Genomic DNA, 18,649 nt, shown 5'->3' on the forward strand with positions numbered 1-18,649 from the left:
CCTAGTGGTTAGAGTGGAGGGACGACAGGTAGCCTAGTGGTTAGAGTGGAGGGACGGCAGGTAGCCTAGTGGTTAGAGTGGAGGGACGACAGGTAGCCTAGTGGTTAGAGTGGAGGGACGACAGGGAGCCTAGTGGTTAGAGTGGAGGGACGGCAGGTAGCCTAGTGGTTAGAGTGGAGGGGCGGCAGGTAGCCTAGTGGTTAGAGTGGAGGGACGACAGGTAGCCTAGTGGTTAGAGTGGAGGGACGACAGGTAGCCTAGTGGTTAGAGTGGAGGGACGGCAGGTAGCCTAGTGGTTAGAGTGGAGGGGCGGCAGGTAGCCTAGTGGTTAGAGTGTAGGGACGGCAGGTAGCCTGGTGGTTAGAGCGTAGGACTAGTAACCAAAAGGTTGCTGGATCGAATCGCCCGAGCTGACAAGGTACAAATCTGTCGTTCTCCCCCTGAACAAGGCAGTTAACCCACTGTTCCCCTGAACAGGGCAGTTAACCCACTGTTCCCCTGAACAAGGCAGTTACCCCACTGTTCCCCTGAACAAGGCAGTTAACCCACTGTTCCCCTGAACAAGGCAGTTACCCCACTGTTCCCCTGAACAAGGCAGTTACCCCACTGTTCCCCTGAACAAGGCAGTTACCCCACTGTTCCCCTGAACAAGGCAGTTAACCCACTGTTCCCCTGAACAAGGCAGTTACCCCACTGTTCCCCTGAACAAGGCAGTTACCCCACTGTTCCCCTGAACAAGGCAGTTAACCCACTGTTCCCCTGAACAAGGCAGTTAACCCACTGTTCCCCTGAACAAGGCAGTTACCCCACTGTTCCCCTGAACAAGGCAGTTAACCCACTGTTCCCCTGAACAAGGCAGTTAACCCACTGTTCCCCTGAACAAGGCAGTTAACCCACTGTTCCCCTGAACAAGGCAGTTACCCCACTGTTCCCCTGAACAAGGCAGTTACCCCACTGTTCCCCTGAACAAGGCAGTTACCCCACTGTCCACCCGGTAGGCCGTCTTTGCAAATAACAATTTGTTCTTATACTGACTTGCCTCGTTAAATAAAAAAATAAACATAAGAGTTTATAATGCTCCTAGTCTATGATGATAGCTGTTACTGCATCCTACTGTAAAGGCTCTGACAATCAGGAAACAAAACCCTTTTGTACAGGGTAATTAATGTGTTGTCAGTACAGCGTTCTCATTCACAACCATGTGTTCTGTACCATCACGTTAACATTGAAGGACGATTGTTTGCTTTTTTCCCCCCAGCTGGGTCAACAGATTTATGATCTCAACAACCACACACAAGAGTACGTCGCATCAAACCAGGAGGAGAACCTTTGTTCCTTCAATGACAACCGTGACAACTTCAGTCACACTCATAAATTACAGCCAGCGCTGAAATCCAACCACCTTGTGAATTACACTGTGCTGCGGACACGGGCAGAGAGGGAGACATGCCAGGGGGAAGAACAGACCTTGTCACTCCTGGCCCAGTCTGACAGAGGGTTATGGGAACGAACTGTATTGGGTTTCAGGAGGGTCCAAAATCAGCCTCACTGCTCTCTCTGCCCTCTCTATGACTACAGGTTATAACTACAGGTTATAACAGGAAAACACTGCTCTCTCTACCCTCTCTATGACTACAGGTTATAACTACAGGTTATAACAGGAAAACACTGCTCTCTCTCTACCCTCTCTATGACTACAGGTTATAACTACAGGTTATAACAGGAAAACACTGCTCTCTCTCTACCCTCTCTATGACTACAGGTTATAACTACAGGTTATAACAGGAAAACACTGCTCTCTCTGCCCTCTCTATGACTACAGGTTATAACTACAGGTTATAACAGGAAAACACTGCTCTCTCTACCCTCTCTATGACTACAGGTTATAACTACAGGTTATAACAGGAAAACACTGCTCTCTCTACCCTCTCTATGACTACAGGTTATAACTACAGGTTATAACTACAGGTTATAACAGGAGAACACTAGTCTCTACACCCTCTCTATGACTACAGGTTATAACTACAGGTTATAACTACAGGTTATAACAGGAAAACACTGCTCTCTCTACCCTCTCTATGACTACAGGTTATAACTACAGGTTATAACAGGAAAACACTGCTCTCTCTACCCTCTCTATGACTACAGGTTATAACTACAGGTTATAACTACAGGTTATAACAGGAGAACACTAGTCTCTACACCCTCTCTATGACTACAGGTTATAACTACAGGTTATAACAGGAAAACACTGCTCTCTACCCTCTCTATAACTACAGGTTAAAACAGGAAAACACTGCTCTCTCTGCCCTCTCTATGACTACAGGTTATAACTACAGGTTATAACAGGAAAACACTAGTCTCTCTACCCTCTCTATGACTACAGGTTATAACTACAGGTTATAACTACAGGTTATAACAGGAAAACACTAGTCTCTCTACCCTCTCTATGACTACAGGTTATAACTACAGGTTATAACTACAGGTTATAACAGGAAAACACTGCTCTCTACCCTCTCTATAACTACAGGTTATAACTACAGGTTATAACAGGAAAACACTGCTATCTGTACACTCTCTATAACTACAGGTTATAACTACAGGTCATAACAGGAACACACTGCTCTCTCTACCCTCTCTATAACTACAGGTTATAACTACAGGTTATAACAGGAAAACACTGCTCTCTCTACCCTCTCTATGACTACAGGTTATAACTACAGGTTATAACAGGAAAACACTGCTCTCTCTACCCTCTCTATGACTACAGGTTATAACTACAGGTTATAACAGGAAAACACTGCTCTCTCTACCCTCTCTATGACTACAGGTTATAACTACAGGTTATAACAGGAAAACACTGCTCTCTCTACCCTCTCTATGACTACAGGTTATAACTACAGGTTATAACTACAGGTTATAACAGGAAAACACTGCTCTCTCTATAACTACAGGTTATAACTACAGGTTATAACAGGAAAACACTGCTCTCTCTACCTTCTCTATGACTACAGGTTATAACTACAGGTTATAACAGGAAATCACTGCTCTCTACCCTCTCTATGATAACTACAGGTTATAACTACAGGTTATAACAGGAAAACACTGCTCTCTCTACCCTCTCTATAACTACAGGTTATAACTCTAGGTTATAATAGGAAAAAACTGTTCTCTACCCTCTCTATAACTACAGGTTATAACTACAGGTTATAACAGGAAAACACAACTTTATACAGAGGATGGATAAAGATAACCCCCAAGCACTTTTCTTCCCAGAGCTCAAAGCTCTGCCATGTATGTTGTCTGGTAAATGATCCCCCAATAATGCTCTCTGACCACCGATTCATGGGTCTGAAGAGCGGCCAGCTCTCTGTGTGTAACCGATGTGAAATGGCTAGCTAGTTAGCGGTGGTGCGCGCTAATAGCGTTTCAATCGGGTGACGTCACTCGCTCTGAGACCTAGAAGCACTTGTTCCCCTTTGCTCTGCAAGGGCCGTGGCTTTTTGGGGCGCGATGGGCAACGATGCTTCGAGGGTGCCAGTTGTTGATGTGTGCAGAGGGTCCCTGGTTCGAGCCCGGGTCGGGGCTCTGTAAACTGTTACATGTGCAACCGAGGCCCTTCCCAGTGTACTGTACACGGTAAAGTGTTGACAGAGATTGCTTTGTTTACAGAGAAAACGCCAAGACACACGAAATAGTCAGACACAAGGACTAACCTGTGTTGATTGGACTCGTTGTTGAGCCGTACGTCTGTTGTGCTCAGACTTTCACAGCCTGGTGCAACTCTCACCTGAGGAAGGCTGGGACTGGGATTGAAAACATCGAGGAGGACTTCAGGAACGGACTGAAACTCATGCTGCTGCTGGAAGTCATTTCTGGTACATCGTCTGTGTGTGTGTGTGTGTGTGTGTGTGTGTGTGTGTGTGTGTGTGTGTGTGTGTGTGTGTGTGTGTGTGTGTGTGTGTGTGTGTGTGTGTGTGTGTGTGTGTGTGTGTGTGTGTGTGTGTGTGTGTGTGTGTGTGCGCGTGTGTGTGTGTGTGCGCGTGTGTGTGTGTGTGTGTGTGTGGCTATTGGCACCCACTGATAGTTATTCTGAAAGGTGTGTCCGATACGTCAATACAGCCGCGAGTCTCCTCTTCCTCAGGTGAATGACTTCACATGTCTCCTCTTCCTCAGGTGAAAGACTTCCCAAACCAGACAGAGGGAAAATGCGCTTCCACAAAATAGCCAACGTCAACAAAGCTCTGGAGTACATCACCAGCAAAGGAGTCAAGCTGGTCTCCATTGGAGCTGAAGGTACGTTATAGATCTATTTCACCACAGCTGAAGGTATGTTATAGATCTATTTCACCACAGCTGAAGGTATGTTATAGATCTATTTCACCACAGCTGAAGGTACGTTATAGATCTATTTCACCACAGCTGAAGGTATGTTATAGATCTATTTCACCACAGCTGAAGGTACGTTATAGATCTATTTCACCACAGCTGAAGGTACGTTATAGATCTATTTCACCACAGCTGAAGGTATGTTATAGATCTATTTCACCACAGCTGAAGGTATGTTATAGATCTATTTCACCACAGCTGAAGGTATGTTATAGATCTATTTCACCACAGCTGAAGGTACGTTATAGATCTATTTCACCACAGCTGAAGGTACATTATAGATCTATTTCACCACAGCTGAAGGTATGTTATAGATCTATTTCACCACAGCTGAAGGTATGTTATAGATCTATTTCACCACAGTTGAAGGTACATTATAGATCTATTTCACCACAGCTGAAGGTACGTTATAGATCTATTTCACCACAGCTGAAGGTATGTTATAGATCTATTTAACCACAGCTGAAGGTATGTAATAGATCTATTTCACCACAGCTGAAGGTATGTTATAGATCTATTTCACCACAGCTAAAGGTATGTTATAGATCTATTTCACCACAGCTAAAGGTACGTTATAGATCTATTTCACCACAGCTAAAGGTACGTTATAGATCTATTTCACCACAGCTGAAGGTATGTTATAGATCTATTTCACCACAGCTGAAGGTACGTTATAGATCTATATCACCACAGCTGAAGGTATGTTATAGATCTATTTCACCACAGCTGAAGGTATGTTATAGATCTATTTCACCACAGCTGAAGGTATGTTATAGATCTATTTCACCACAGCTGAAGGTATGTTATAGATCTATTTCACCACAGCTGAAGGTACGTTATAGATCTATTTCACCACAGCTGAAGGTACGTTATAGATCTATTTCACCACAGCTGAAGGTACATTATAGATCTATTTCACCACAGCTGAAGGTATGTTATAGATCTATTTCACCACAGCTGAAGGTATGTTATAGATCTATTTCACCACAGCTGAAGGTATGTTATAGATCTATTTCACCACAGCTGAAGGTATGTTATAGATCTATTTCACCACAGCTGAAGGTATGTTATAGATCTATTTCACCACAGCTGAAGGTATGTTATAGATCTATTTCACCACAGCTGAAGGTATGTTATAGATCTATTTCACCACAGCTGAAGGTATGTTATAGATCTATTTCACCACAGCTGAAGGTACGTTATAGATCTATTTCACCACAGCTGAAGGTACGTTATAGATCTATTTCACCACAGCTGAAGGTACGTTATAGATCTATTTCACCACAGCTGAAGGTATGTTATAGATCTATTTCACCACAGCTGAAGGTATGTTATAGATCTATTTCACCACAGCTGAAGGTATGTTATAGATCTATTTCACCACAGCTGAAGGTACGTTATAGATCTATTTCACCACAGCTGAAGGTACGTTATAGATCTATTTCACCACAGCTGAAGGTATGTTATAGATCTATTTCACCACAGCTGAAGGTATGTTATAGATCTATTTCACCACAGCTGAAGGTACGTTATAGATCTATTTCACCACAGCTGAAGGTATGTTATAGATCTATTTCACCACAGCTGAAGGTACGTTATAGATCTATTTCACCACAGCTGAAGGTATGTTATAGATCTATTTCACCACAGCTGAAGGTATGTTATAGATCTATTTCACCACAGCTGAAGGTATGTTATAGATCTATTTCACCACAGCTGAAGGTATGTTATAGATCTATTTCACCACAGCTGAAGGTATGTTATAGATCTATTTCACCACAGCTGAAGGTATGTTATAGATCTATTTCACCACAGCTGAAGGTATGTTATAGATCTATTTCACCACAGCTGAAGGTATGTTATAGATCTATTTCACCACAGCTGAAGGTATGTTATAGATCTATTTCACCACAGCTGAAGGTATGTTATAGATCTATTTCACCACAGCTGAATGTATGTTATAGATCTATTTCACCACAGCTGAAGGTATGTTATAGATCTATTTCACCACAGCTGAAGGTATGTTATAGATCTATTTCACCACAGCTGAAGGTATGTTATAGATCTATTTCACCACAGCTGAAGGTACATTATAGATCTATTTCACCACAGCTGAAGGTACATTATAGATCTATTTCACCACAGCTGAAGGTACATTATAGATCTATTTCACCACAGCTGAAGGTATGTTATAGATCTATTTCACCACAGCTGAAGGTATGTTATAGATCTATTTCACCACAGCTGAAGGTATGTTATAGATCTATTTAACCACAGCTGAAGGTATGTTATAGATCTATTTCACCACAGCTGAAGGTATGTTATAGATCTATTTCACCACAGTTGAAGGTACATTATAGATCTATTTCACCACAGCTGAAGGTACGTTATAGATCTATTTCACCACAGCTGAAGGTATGTTATAGATCTATTTAACCACAGCTGAAGGTATGTAATAGATCTATTTCACCACAGCTGAAGGTATGTTATAGATCTATTTCACCACAGCTAAAGGTATGTTATAGATCTATTTCACCACAGCTAAAGGTACGTTATAGATCTATTTCACCACAGCTAAAGGTACGTTATAGATCTATTTCACCACAGCTGAAGGTATGTTATAGATCTATTTCACCACAGCTGAAGGTACGTTATAGATCTATATCACCACAGCTGAAGGTATGTTATAGATCTATTTCACCACAGCTGAAGGTATGTTATAGATCTATTTCACCACAGCTGAAGGTATGTTATAGATCTATTTCACCACAGCTGAAGGTATGTTATAGATCTATTTCACCACAGCTGAAGGTACGTTATAGATCTATTTCACCACAGCTGAAGGTACGTTATAGATCTATTTCACCACAGCTGAAGGTACATTATAGATCTATTTCACCACAGCTGAAGGTATGTTATAGATCTATTTCACCACAGCTGAAGGTATGTTATAGATCTATTTCACCACAGCTGAAGGTATGTTATAGATCTATTTCACCACAGCTGAAGGTATGTTATAGATCTATTTCACCACAGCTGAAGGTATGTTATAGATCTATTTCACCACAGCTGAAGGTATGTTATAGATCTATTTCACCACAGCTGAAGGTATGTTATAGATCTATTTCACCACAGCTGAAGGTATGTTATAGATCTATTTCACCACAGCTGAAGGTACGTTATAGATCTATTTCACCACAGCTGAAGGTACGTTATAGATCTATTTCACCACAGCTGAAGGTACGTTATAGATCTATTTCACCACAGCTGAAGGTATGTTATAGATCTATTTCACCACAGCTGAAGGTATGTTATAGATCTATTTCACCACAGCTGAAGGTACGTTATAGATCTATTTCACCACAGCTGAAGGTACGTTATAGATCTATTTCACCACAGCTGAAGGTACGTTATAGATCTATTTCACCACAGCTGAAGGTATGTTATAGATCTATTTCACCACAGCTGAAGGTATGTTATAGATCTATTTCACCACAGCTGAAGGTATGTTATAGATCTATTTCACCACAGCTGAAGGTATGTTATAGATCTATTTCACCACAGCTGAAGGTACGTTATAGATCTATTTCACCACAGCTGAAGGTATGTTATAGATCTATTTCACCACAGCTGAAGGTATGTTATAGATCTATTTCACCACAGCTGAAGGTATGTTATAGATCTATTTCACCACAGCTGAAGGTATGTTATAGATCTATTTCACCACAGCTGAAGGTATGTTATAGATCTATTTCACCACAGCTGAAGGTATGTTATAGATCTATTTCACCACAGCTGAAGGTATGTTATAGATCTATTTCACCACAGCTGAAGGTATGTTATAGATCTATTTCACCACAGCTGAAGGTATGTTATAGATCTATTTCACCACAGCTGAAGGTATGTTATAGATCTATTTCACCACAGCTGAATGTATGTTATAGATCTATTTCACCACAGCTGAAGGTATGTTATAGATCTATTTCACCACAGCTGAAGGTATGTTATAGATCTATTTCACCACAGCTGAAGGTATGTTATAGATCTATTTCACCACAGCTGAAGGTACATTATAGATCTATTTCACCACAGCTGAAGGTACATTATAGATCTATTTCACCACAGCTGAAGGTACATTATAGATCTATTTCACCACAGCTGAAGGTATGTTATAGATCTATTTCACCACAGCTGAAGGTACGTTATAGATCTATTTCACCACAGCTGAAGGTACGTTATAGATCTATTTCACCACAGCTGAAGGTATGTTATAGATCTATTTCACCAAAGCTGAAGGTACGTTATAGCTCTATTTCACCACAGCTGAAGGTATGTTATAGATCTATTTCACCACAGCTGAAGGTATGTTATAGATCTATTTCACCACAGCTGAAGGTATGTTATAGATCTATTTCACCACAGCTGAAGGTATGTTATAGATCTATTTCACCACAGCTGAAGGTATGTTATAGATATATTTCAACACAGCTGAAGGTATGTTATAGATCTATTTCACCACAGCTGAAGGTATGTTATAGATCTATATCACCACAGCTGAAGGTACATTATAGATCTATTTCACCACAGCTGAAGGTATGTTATAGATCTATTTCACCACAGCTGAAGGTACATTATAGATCTATATCACCACAGCTGAAGGTATGTTATAGATCTATTTCACCACAGCTGAAGGTACGTTATAGATCTATTTCACCACAGCTGAAGGTACGTTATAGATCTATTTCACCACAGCTGAAGGTATGTTATAGATCTATTTCACCACAGCTGATGGTACGTTATAGATCTATTTCACCACAGCTGAAGGTATGTTATAGATCTATATCACCACAGCTGAAGGTACGTTATAGATCTATTTCACCACAGCTGAAGCTATGTTAAAGATCTATTTCACCACAGCTGAAGGTACGTTATAGATCTATTTCACCACAGCTAAAGGTATGTTATAGATCTATTTCACCACAGCTGAAGGTACGTTATAGATCTATTTCACCACAGCTGAAGGTATGTTATAGATCTATTTCACCACAGCTGAAGGTATGTTATAGATCTATTTCACCACAGCTGAAGGTACATTATAGATCTATTTCACCAAAGCTGAAGGTATGTTATAGATCTATTTCACCACAGCTGAAGGTACGTTATAGATCTATTTCACCACAGCTGAAGGTATGTTATACATCTATTTCACCACAGCTGAAGGTACATTATAGATCTATTTCACCACAGCTGAAGGTATGTTATAGATCTATTTCACCACAGCTGAAGGTATGTTATAGATCTATTTCACCACAGCTGAAGGTACGTTATAGATCTATTTCACCACAGCTGAAGGTATGTTATAGATCTATATCACCACAGCTGAAGGTACATTATAGATCTATTTCACCACAGCTGAAGGTATGTTATAGATCTATTTCACCACAGCTGAAGGTATGTTATAGATCTATTTCACCACAGCTGAAGGTATGTTATAGATCTATTTCACCACAGCTGAAGGTACGTTATAGATCTATTTCACCACAGCTGAAGGTATGTTATAGATCTATTTCACCACAGCTGAAGGTATGTTATAGATCTATTTCACCACAGCTGAAGGTACGTTATAGATCTATTTCACCACAGCTGAAGGTATGTTATAGATCTATATCACCACAGCTGAAGGTACATTATAGATCTATTTCACCACAGCTGAAGGTATGTTATAGATCTATTTCACCACAGCTGAAGGTATGTTATAGATCTATTTCACCACAGCTGAAGGTATGTTATAGATCTATTTCACCACAGCTGAAGGTACGTTATAGATCTATTTCACCACAGCTGAAGGTACGTTATAGATCTATTTCACCACAGCTGAAGGTATGTTATACATCTATTTCACCACAGCTGAAGGTACATTATAGATCTATTTCACCACAGCTGAAGGTATGTTATAGATCTATTTCACCACAGCTGAAGCTATGTTATAGATCTATTTCACCACAGCTGAAGGTACGTTATACATCTATTTCACCACAGCTGAAGGTACGTTATACATCTATTTCACCACAGCTGAAGGTACATTATTGATCTATTTCACCACAGCTGAAGGTATGTTATAGATCTATTTCACCACAGCTGAAGGTATGTTATAGATCTATTTCACCACAGCTGAAGGTACGTTATAGATCTATTTCACCACAGCTGAAGGTATGTTATAGATCTATTTCACCACAGCTGAAGGTATGTTATAGATCTATTTCACCACAGCTGAAGGTACATTATAGATCTATTTCACCACAGCTGAAGGTACGTTATAGATCTATTTCACCACAGCTGAAGGTATGTTATAGATCTATTTCACCACAGCTGAAGGTACATTATAGATATATTTCACCACAGCTGAAGGTATGTTATAGATCTATTTCACCACAGCTGAAGGTACATTATAGATCTATTTCACCACAGCTGAAGGTACGTTATAGATCTATTTCACCACAGCTGAAGGTACGTTATAGATCTATTTCACCACAGCTGAAGGTACGTTATAGATCTATTTCACCACAGCTGAAGGTATGTTATAGATCTATTTCACCACAGCTGAAGGTACGTTATAGATCTATTTCACCACAGCTGAAGGTACGTTATAGATCTATTTCACCACAGCTGAAGGTACGTTATAGATCTATTTCACCACAGCTGAAGGTACGTTATAGATCTATTTCACCACAGCTGAAGGTACGTTATAGATCTATTTCACCACAGCTGAAGGTACATTATAGATCTATTTCACCACAGCTGAAGGTATGTTATAGATCTATTTCACCACAGCTGAAGGTATGTTATAGATCTATTTCACCACAGCTGAAGGTATGTTATAGATCTATTTCACCACAGCTGAAGGTACGTTATAGATCTATTTCACCACAGCTGAAGGTACATTATAGACCTATTTCACCACAGCTGAAGGTATGTTATAGATCCATTTCACCACAGCTGAAGGTATGTTATAGATCTATTTCACCACAGCTGAAGGTATGTTATAGATCTATTTCACCACAGCTGAAGGTATGTTATAGATCTATTTCACCACAGCTGAAGGTATGTTATAGATCTATTTCACCACAGCTGAAGGTATGTTATAGATCTATTTCACCACAGCTGAAGGTATGTTATAGATCTATTTCACCACAGCTGAAGGTATGTTATAGATCTATTTCACCACAGCTGAAGGTACGTTATAGATCTATTTCACCACAGCTGAAGGTATGTTATAGATCTATTTCACCACAGCTGAAGGTACGTTATAGATCTATTTCACCACAGCTGAAGGTATGTTATAGATCTATTTCACCACAGCTGAAGGTATGTTATAGATCTATTTCACCACAGCTGAAGGTATGTTATAGATCTATTTCACCACAGCTGAAGGTACGTTATAGATCTATTTCACCACAGCTGAAGGTACGTTATAGATCTATTTCACCACAGCTGAAGGTATGTTATAGATCTATATCACCACAGCTGAAGGTATGTTATAGATCTATTTCACCACAGCTGAAGGTACGTTATAGATCTATTTCACCACAGCTGAAGGTATGTTATAGATCTATTTCACCACAGCTGAAGGTACGTTATAGATCTATTTCACCACAGCTGAAGGTATGTTATAGATCTATTTCACCACAGCTGAAGGTACGTTATAGATCTATTTCACCACAGCTGAAGGTATGTTATAGATCTATTTCACCACAGCTGAAGGTACGTTATAGATCTATTTCACCACAGCTGAAGGTATGTTATAGATCTATTTCACCACAGCTGAAGGTACGTTATAGATCTATTTCACCACAGCTGAAGGTATGTTATAGATCTATTTCACCACAGCTGAAGGTACGTTATAGATCTATTTCACCACAGCTGAAGGTACGTTATAGATCTATTTCACCACAGCTGAAGGTATGTTATAGATCTATATCACCACAGCTGAAGGTATGTTATAGATCTATTTCACCACAGCTGAAGGTATGTTATAGATCTATTTCACCACAGCTGAAGGTATGTTATAGATCTATTTCACCACAGCTGAAGGTATGTTATAGATCTATTTCACCACAGCTGAAGGTATGTTATAGATGTATTTCACCACAGCTGAAGGTATGTTATAGATCTATTTCACCACAGCTGAAGGTACGTTATAGATCTATTTCACCACAGCTGAAGGTATGTTATAGATCTATTTCACCACAGTTGAAGGTACATTATAGATCTATTTCACCACAGCTGAAGGTACGTTATAGATCTATTTCACCACAGCTGAAGGTACATTATAGATCTATTTCACCACAGCTGAAGGTATGTTATAGATCTATTTCACCACAGCTGAAGGTATGTTATAGATCTATTTCACCACAGTTGAAGGTACATTATAGATCTATTTCACCACAGCTGAAGGTACGTTATAGATCTATTTCACCACAGCTGAAGGTACATTATAGATCTATTTAACCACAGCTGAAGGTACGTTATAGATCTATTTCACCACAGCTGAAGGTACATTATAGATCTATTTCACCACAGCTGAAGGTATGTTATAGATCTATTTCACAACAGCTGAAGGTACATTATAGATCTATTTCACCACAGCTGAAGGTACATTATAGATCTATTTCACCACAGCTGAAGGTACGTTATAGATCTATTTCACCACAGCTCAAGGTACATTATAGATCTATTTCACCACAGCTGAAGGTATGTTATAGATCTATTTCACCACAGCTAAAGGTATGTTATAGATCTATTTCACCACAGCTAAAGGTACGTTATAGATCTATTTCACCACAGCTAAAGGTACGTTATAGATCTATTTCACCACAGCTGAAGGTATGTTATAGATCTATTTCACCACAGCTGAAGGTACGTTATAGATCTATATCACCACAGCTGAAGGTATGTTATAGATCTATTTCACCACAGCTGAAGGTATGTTATAGATCTATTTCACCACAGCTGAAGGTATGTTATAGATCTATTTCACCACAGCTGAAGGTATGTTATAGATCTATTTCACCACAGCTGAAGGTACGTTATAGATCTATTTCACCACAGCTGAAGGTACGTTATAGATCTATTTCACCACAGCTGAAGGTACATTATAGATCTTTTTCACCACAGCTGAAGGTATGTTATAGATCTATTTCACCACAGCTGAAGGTATGTTATAGATCTATTTCACCACAGCTGAAGGTATGTTATAGATCTATTTCACCACAGCTGAAGGTATGTTATAGATCTATTTCACCACAGCTGAAGGTATGTTATAGATCTATTTCACCACAGCTGAAGGTATGTTATAGATCTATTTCACCACAGCTGAAGGTACGTTATAGATCTATTTCACCACAGCTGAAGGTATGTTATAGATCTATTTCACCACAGCTGAAGGTACGTTATAGATCTATTTCACCACAGCTGAAGGTACGTTATAGATCTATTTCACCACAGCTGAAGGTACGTTATAGATCTATTTCACCACAGCTGAAGGTACGTTATAGATCTATTTCACCACAGCTGAAGGTATGTTATAGATCTATTTCACCACAGCTGAAGGTATGTTATAGATCTATTTCACCACAGCTGAAGGTACGTTATAGATCTATTTCACCACAGCTGAAGGTACATTATAGATCTATTTCACCACAGCTGAAGGTACGTTATAGATCTATTTCACCACAGCTGAAGGTACATTATAGATCTATTTCACCACAGCTGAAGGTACGTTATAGATCTATTTCACCACAGCTGAAGGTACGTTATAGATCTATTTCACCACAGCTGAAGGTACGTTATAGATCTATTTCACCACAGCTGAAGGTATGTTATAGATCTATTTCACCACAGCTGAAGGTACGTTATAGATCTATTTCACCACAGCTGAAGGTATGTTATAGATCTATTTCACCACAGCTGAAGGTACATTATAGATCTATTTCACCACAGCTGAAGGTACGTTATAGATCTATTTCACCACAGCTGAAGGTACATTATAGATCTATTTCACCACAGCTGAAGGTACGTTATAGATCTATTTCACCACAGCTGAAGGTACGTTATAGATCTATTTCACCACAGCTGAAGGTATGTTATAGATCTATATCACCACAGCTGAAGGTATGTTATAGATCTATTTCACCACAGCTGAAGGTACATTATAGATCTATTTCACCACAGCTGAAGGTACGTTATAGATCTATTTCACCACAGCTGAAGGTACGTTATAGATCTATTTCACCACAGCTGAAGGTACATTATAGATCTATTTCACCACAGCTGAAGGTACATTATAGATCTATTTCACCACAGCTGAAGGTATGTTATAGATCTATTTCACCACAGCTGAAGGTACATTATAGATCTATTTCACCACAGCTGAAGGTATGTTATAGATCTATTTCACCACAGCTGAAGGTACGTTATAGATCTATTTCACCACAGCTGAAGGTACATTATAGATCTATTTCACCACAGCTGAAGGTACGTTATAGATCTATTTCACCACAGCTGAAGGTATGTTATAGATCTATTTCACCACAGCTGAAGGTACATTATAGATCTATTTCACCACAGCTGAAGGTATGTTATAGATCTATTTCACCACAGCTGAAGGTACGTTATAGATCTATTTCACCACAGCTGAAGGTATGTTATAGATCTATTTCAAACACAACAGTGATTACCATAGTGTATACTACAGTTTTCTCTTATTTATACTATGTTAACTGTAAGTACTACTGAATACTACAGCAAATACTATAGTATACTGTGGTATTAATACTATAGTATACAGTGGTATAAATACTTTACACCACAGTATACTATAGTATTTATACCACAGTATACTATAGTATTTATTCCATAGTATACTTTAGTATTTATTCCATAGTATACTTTAGTATTTATACCACAGTTTACTACATTATTTTTCCACAGTATACCACAGTATTTATAGCACAGTATACTATAGTATTTATATCACAGTATACAATAGTATTTATACCATAGTATACTATAGTATTTACACCACAGTATACTGTAGTATTTACACCACAGTATACTATAGTATTTACACCACAGTATACTATAGTATTTATAACACAGTATACTATAGTATTTATACCACAGTATACTATAGTATTTATACCACAGTATACTATAGTATTTACACAGCAGTATACTATAGTATTTATACCGCAGTATACTATAGTATTTATACCACAGTATACTATAGTATTTATACCACAGTATACTATAGTATTTATACCACAGTATACTATAGTATTTACACAGCAGTATACTATAGTATTTATACCGCAGTATACTATAGTATTTATACCGCAGTATACTATAGTATTTATACCACAGTATATTATAGTATTTATAACACAGTATACTATAGTATTTACACCACAGTATACTATAGTATTTACACCACAGTATACTATAGTATTTATACCACAGTATTCTATAGCATTTGTTTAATGTGTGTTCTGTGTGTCATTTAACATTGCATGTAGTTTGTATTCCAGTATATTATATCGACCATCCAATAAGACAAACTTAATGGAGGAATAGAGAACACAGGGACCTGGTTGAGAAAGACCAGGACGTCTCCGTGACGACTGCATTACTGACCTGTTTCTCCTGCAGAGATTGTGGACGGCAACATTAAGATGACTCTGGGAATGATCTGGACCATCATTCTGCGCTTCGCCATCCAGGACATCTCAGTGGAAGGTTAGATAATATAGTAATGTAGTTATAGTGTATAGTATGTTATCTCCATGGAAGGTTAGTTAATATAGTCATGTAGTTATAGTGTATAGTCTGTTATCTCCATGGAAGGTTAGTTAATATAGTAATGTAGTTATAGTCTATAGTATGTTATCTCCATGGAAGGTTAGTTAATATAGTCATGTAGTTATAGTGTGTAGTATGTTATCTCCATGGAAGGTTAGATAATATAGTCATGTAGTTATAGTGTATAGTATGTTATCTCAGTGGAAGGTTAGTTAATATAGTCGTGTAGTTATAGTGTATAGTATGTTATCTCCATGGAAGGTTAGTTAATATAGTCATGTAGTTATAGTGTGTAGTATGTTATCTCCATGGAAGGTTAGATAATATAGTCATGTAGTTATAGTGTATAGTATGTTATCTCAGTGGAAGGTTAGTTAATATAGTCATGTAGTTATAGTGTATAGTATGTTATCTCCATGGAAGGTTTGTCACGCCCTGACCATAGTTTACTTTGTATTTTCTATGTTTTGATTGGTCAGGGTGTGATCTGAGTGGGCATTCTATGTTTCATGTCTTGTTTGTCTATTTCTATGTTCAGCCTGATATGGTTCTCAGTCAGAGGCAGGTGTTCGTCATTGTCTCTGATTGGGAACCATATTTAGGTAGCCTGGGTTTCACTGTGTGTTTGTGGGTGATTGTTCCTGTCTATGTGTTTTCACCAGATAGACTGTTTAGGTTTTCGTTACGTTTATTGTTTTTGTACTGATTCGTGTTTTACGTTTTTTCATTAAACATGAATCGCAATCGACACGCTGCATTTTGGTCCGACTCTCCTTCACATATAGAAAACCGTTACAGAATCACCCACCACCAACGGACCAAGCAGCGTGTCAACAGGCAGCAGCAGCAGCGTAAAGAGGAATGGACATGGGAGGACGTTTTGGATGGCAAGGGCTGTTACACTTGGGAGGAGATACTGGCTGGAAGAGATCGCCTCCCATGGGAACAGGTGGAGGCACTTAGGAGAGCAGAGGCAGCCGGAGAGAGGAGCCGGCGATATGAGGGAACACGGCTGGCAAGGAAGCCCGAGAGGCAGCCCCAAAAATTTCTTGGGGGGGGGGCTAACAGGGAGTATGGCTACGCCAGGTAGGAGACCTGGGCAGACTCCCTGTGCTTACCGGGGGGCTAGAGAGACCGGACAGGCACCGTGTTATGCAGTGGTGCGCACGGTGTCTCCAGTGCGGGTGCATAGCCCGGTGCGGTATATTCCAGCTCCGCGTGTCGGCCGGGCTAGATTGAGCGTCGAGCCTAATGCCATGAAGCCGGCTCTACGCAGCTGGTCCCCAGTGCGTCTCCTTGGGCCGGTTTACATGGCACCAGCCTTGCGCTCGGTTTCTCCGGTTCGCCTGCATAGTCCAGTGCGAGCTATTCCACCTCGCCGCACTGGCAGGGCGACCGTGAGCATTCAACCAGGTAAGGTTGGGCAGGCTCGGTGCTCAAGAGCTCCAGTGCGCCTGCACGGTCCGGTTTTTCCAGTACCACCTCCACACCCCAGCCCTCCGGTAGCAGCTCCCCGCACCAGGCTTCCTGTGCGTGTCCTCGGCCCAGTACCACCAGTGCCAGCACCACGCATCAGGCCTACAGTGCGCCTCGCCTGTTTAGCGCTGTCGGAGCCTTCCTCCTCTCCAGCGCTGTCGGAGTCTCTCACCTGTTCAGCGCTGCCAGAGCCTTCCTCCTCTTCAGCGCTGTCGGAGTCTCCCGCCTGTTTAGCGCTGTTAGAGCCTTCCTTCTCTACAGCGCTGCCGGAGTCTCCCGCCTGTTCAGAACTGCCAGTTAGCATAGAGCTGCCAGTTAGCATAGAGCTGCCAGTTAGCATAGAGCTGCCAGTTAGCATAGAGCTGCCAGTTAGCATAGAGCTGCCAGTTAGCATGGAGCTGCCAGTCTGCAAGGAGCTGCCAGTCTGCAAGGAGCTGCCAGTCTGCAAGGAGCTGCCAGTCTGCAAGGAGCTGCCAGTCTGCAAGGAGCCGCCAGAGCTGCCAGTCTGCAAGGAGCCGCCAGAGCTGCCAGTCTGCAAGGAGCCGCCAGAGCTGCCAGTCTGCAAGGAGCCGCCAGAGCTGCCAGTTAGCATGGAGCCGCCAGAGCTGCCAGTCTGCAAGGAGCCGCCAGAGCTGCCAGTTAGCATGGAGCAGCCAGGGCCGCCAGTTAGCATGGAGCAGCCAGGGCCGCCAGTCAGCATGGAGCAGCCAGGGCCGCCAGTCAGCATGGAGCAGCCAGGGCCACCAGTCAGCATGGAGCAGCCAGTCAGCATGGAGCAGCCAGTCAGCATGGAGCAGCCAGAGCAGCCAGTCAGCATGGAGCAGCCAGAGCTGCCAGTCAGCATGGAGCAGCCAGTCAGCATGGAGCAGCCAGAGCTGCCAGTCAGCATGGAGCAGCCAGTCAGCATGGAGCAGCCAGAGCAGCCAGT

The 18,649-nt window shown here is 40.8% G+C and overlaps 1 protein-coding gene across 1 annotated transcript in view; it reads left to right on the forward strand.

The window, feature by feature from the left end:
- Positions 1-18,649, forward strand: part of LOC110519363 (alpha-actinin-2) — a 131,078-nt gene that overhangs the window by 7,353 nt on the left and 105,076 nt on the right. The window contains exons 2-4 of the mRNA XM_090217880.1: positions 3,764-3,878; positions 4,177-4,296; positions 16,096-16,182. Coding sequence (XP_090074006.1) covers positions 3,764-3,878; positions 4,177-4,296; positions 16,096-16,182 — 322 coding nt within the window. The remainder of the gene's footprint in view (positions 1-3,763; positions 3,879-4,176; positions 4,297-16,095; positions 16,183-18,649) is intronic.

The sequence above is a fragment of the Oncorhynchus mykiss genome, chromosome 23 (genome assembly GCF_057628025.1).
Source record: "Oncorhynchus mykiss isolate SJ-2025 chromosome 23, ASM5762802v1, whole genome shotgun sequence".
Classification (NCBI taxonomy): domain Eukaryota; kingdom Metazoa; phylum Chordata; class Actinopteri; order Salmoniformes; family Salmonidae; genus Oncorhynchus; species Oncorhynchus mykiss.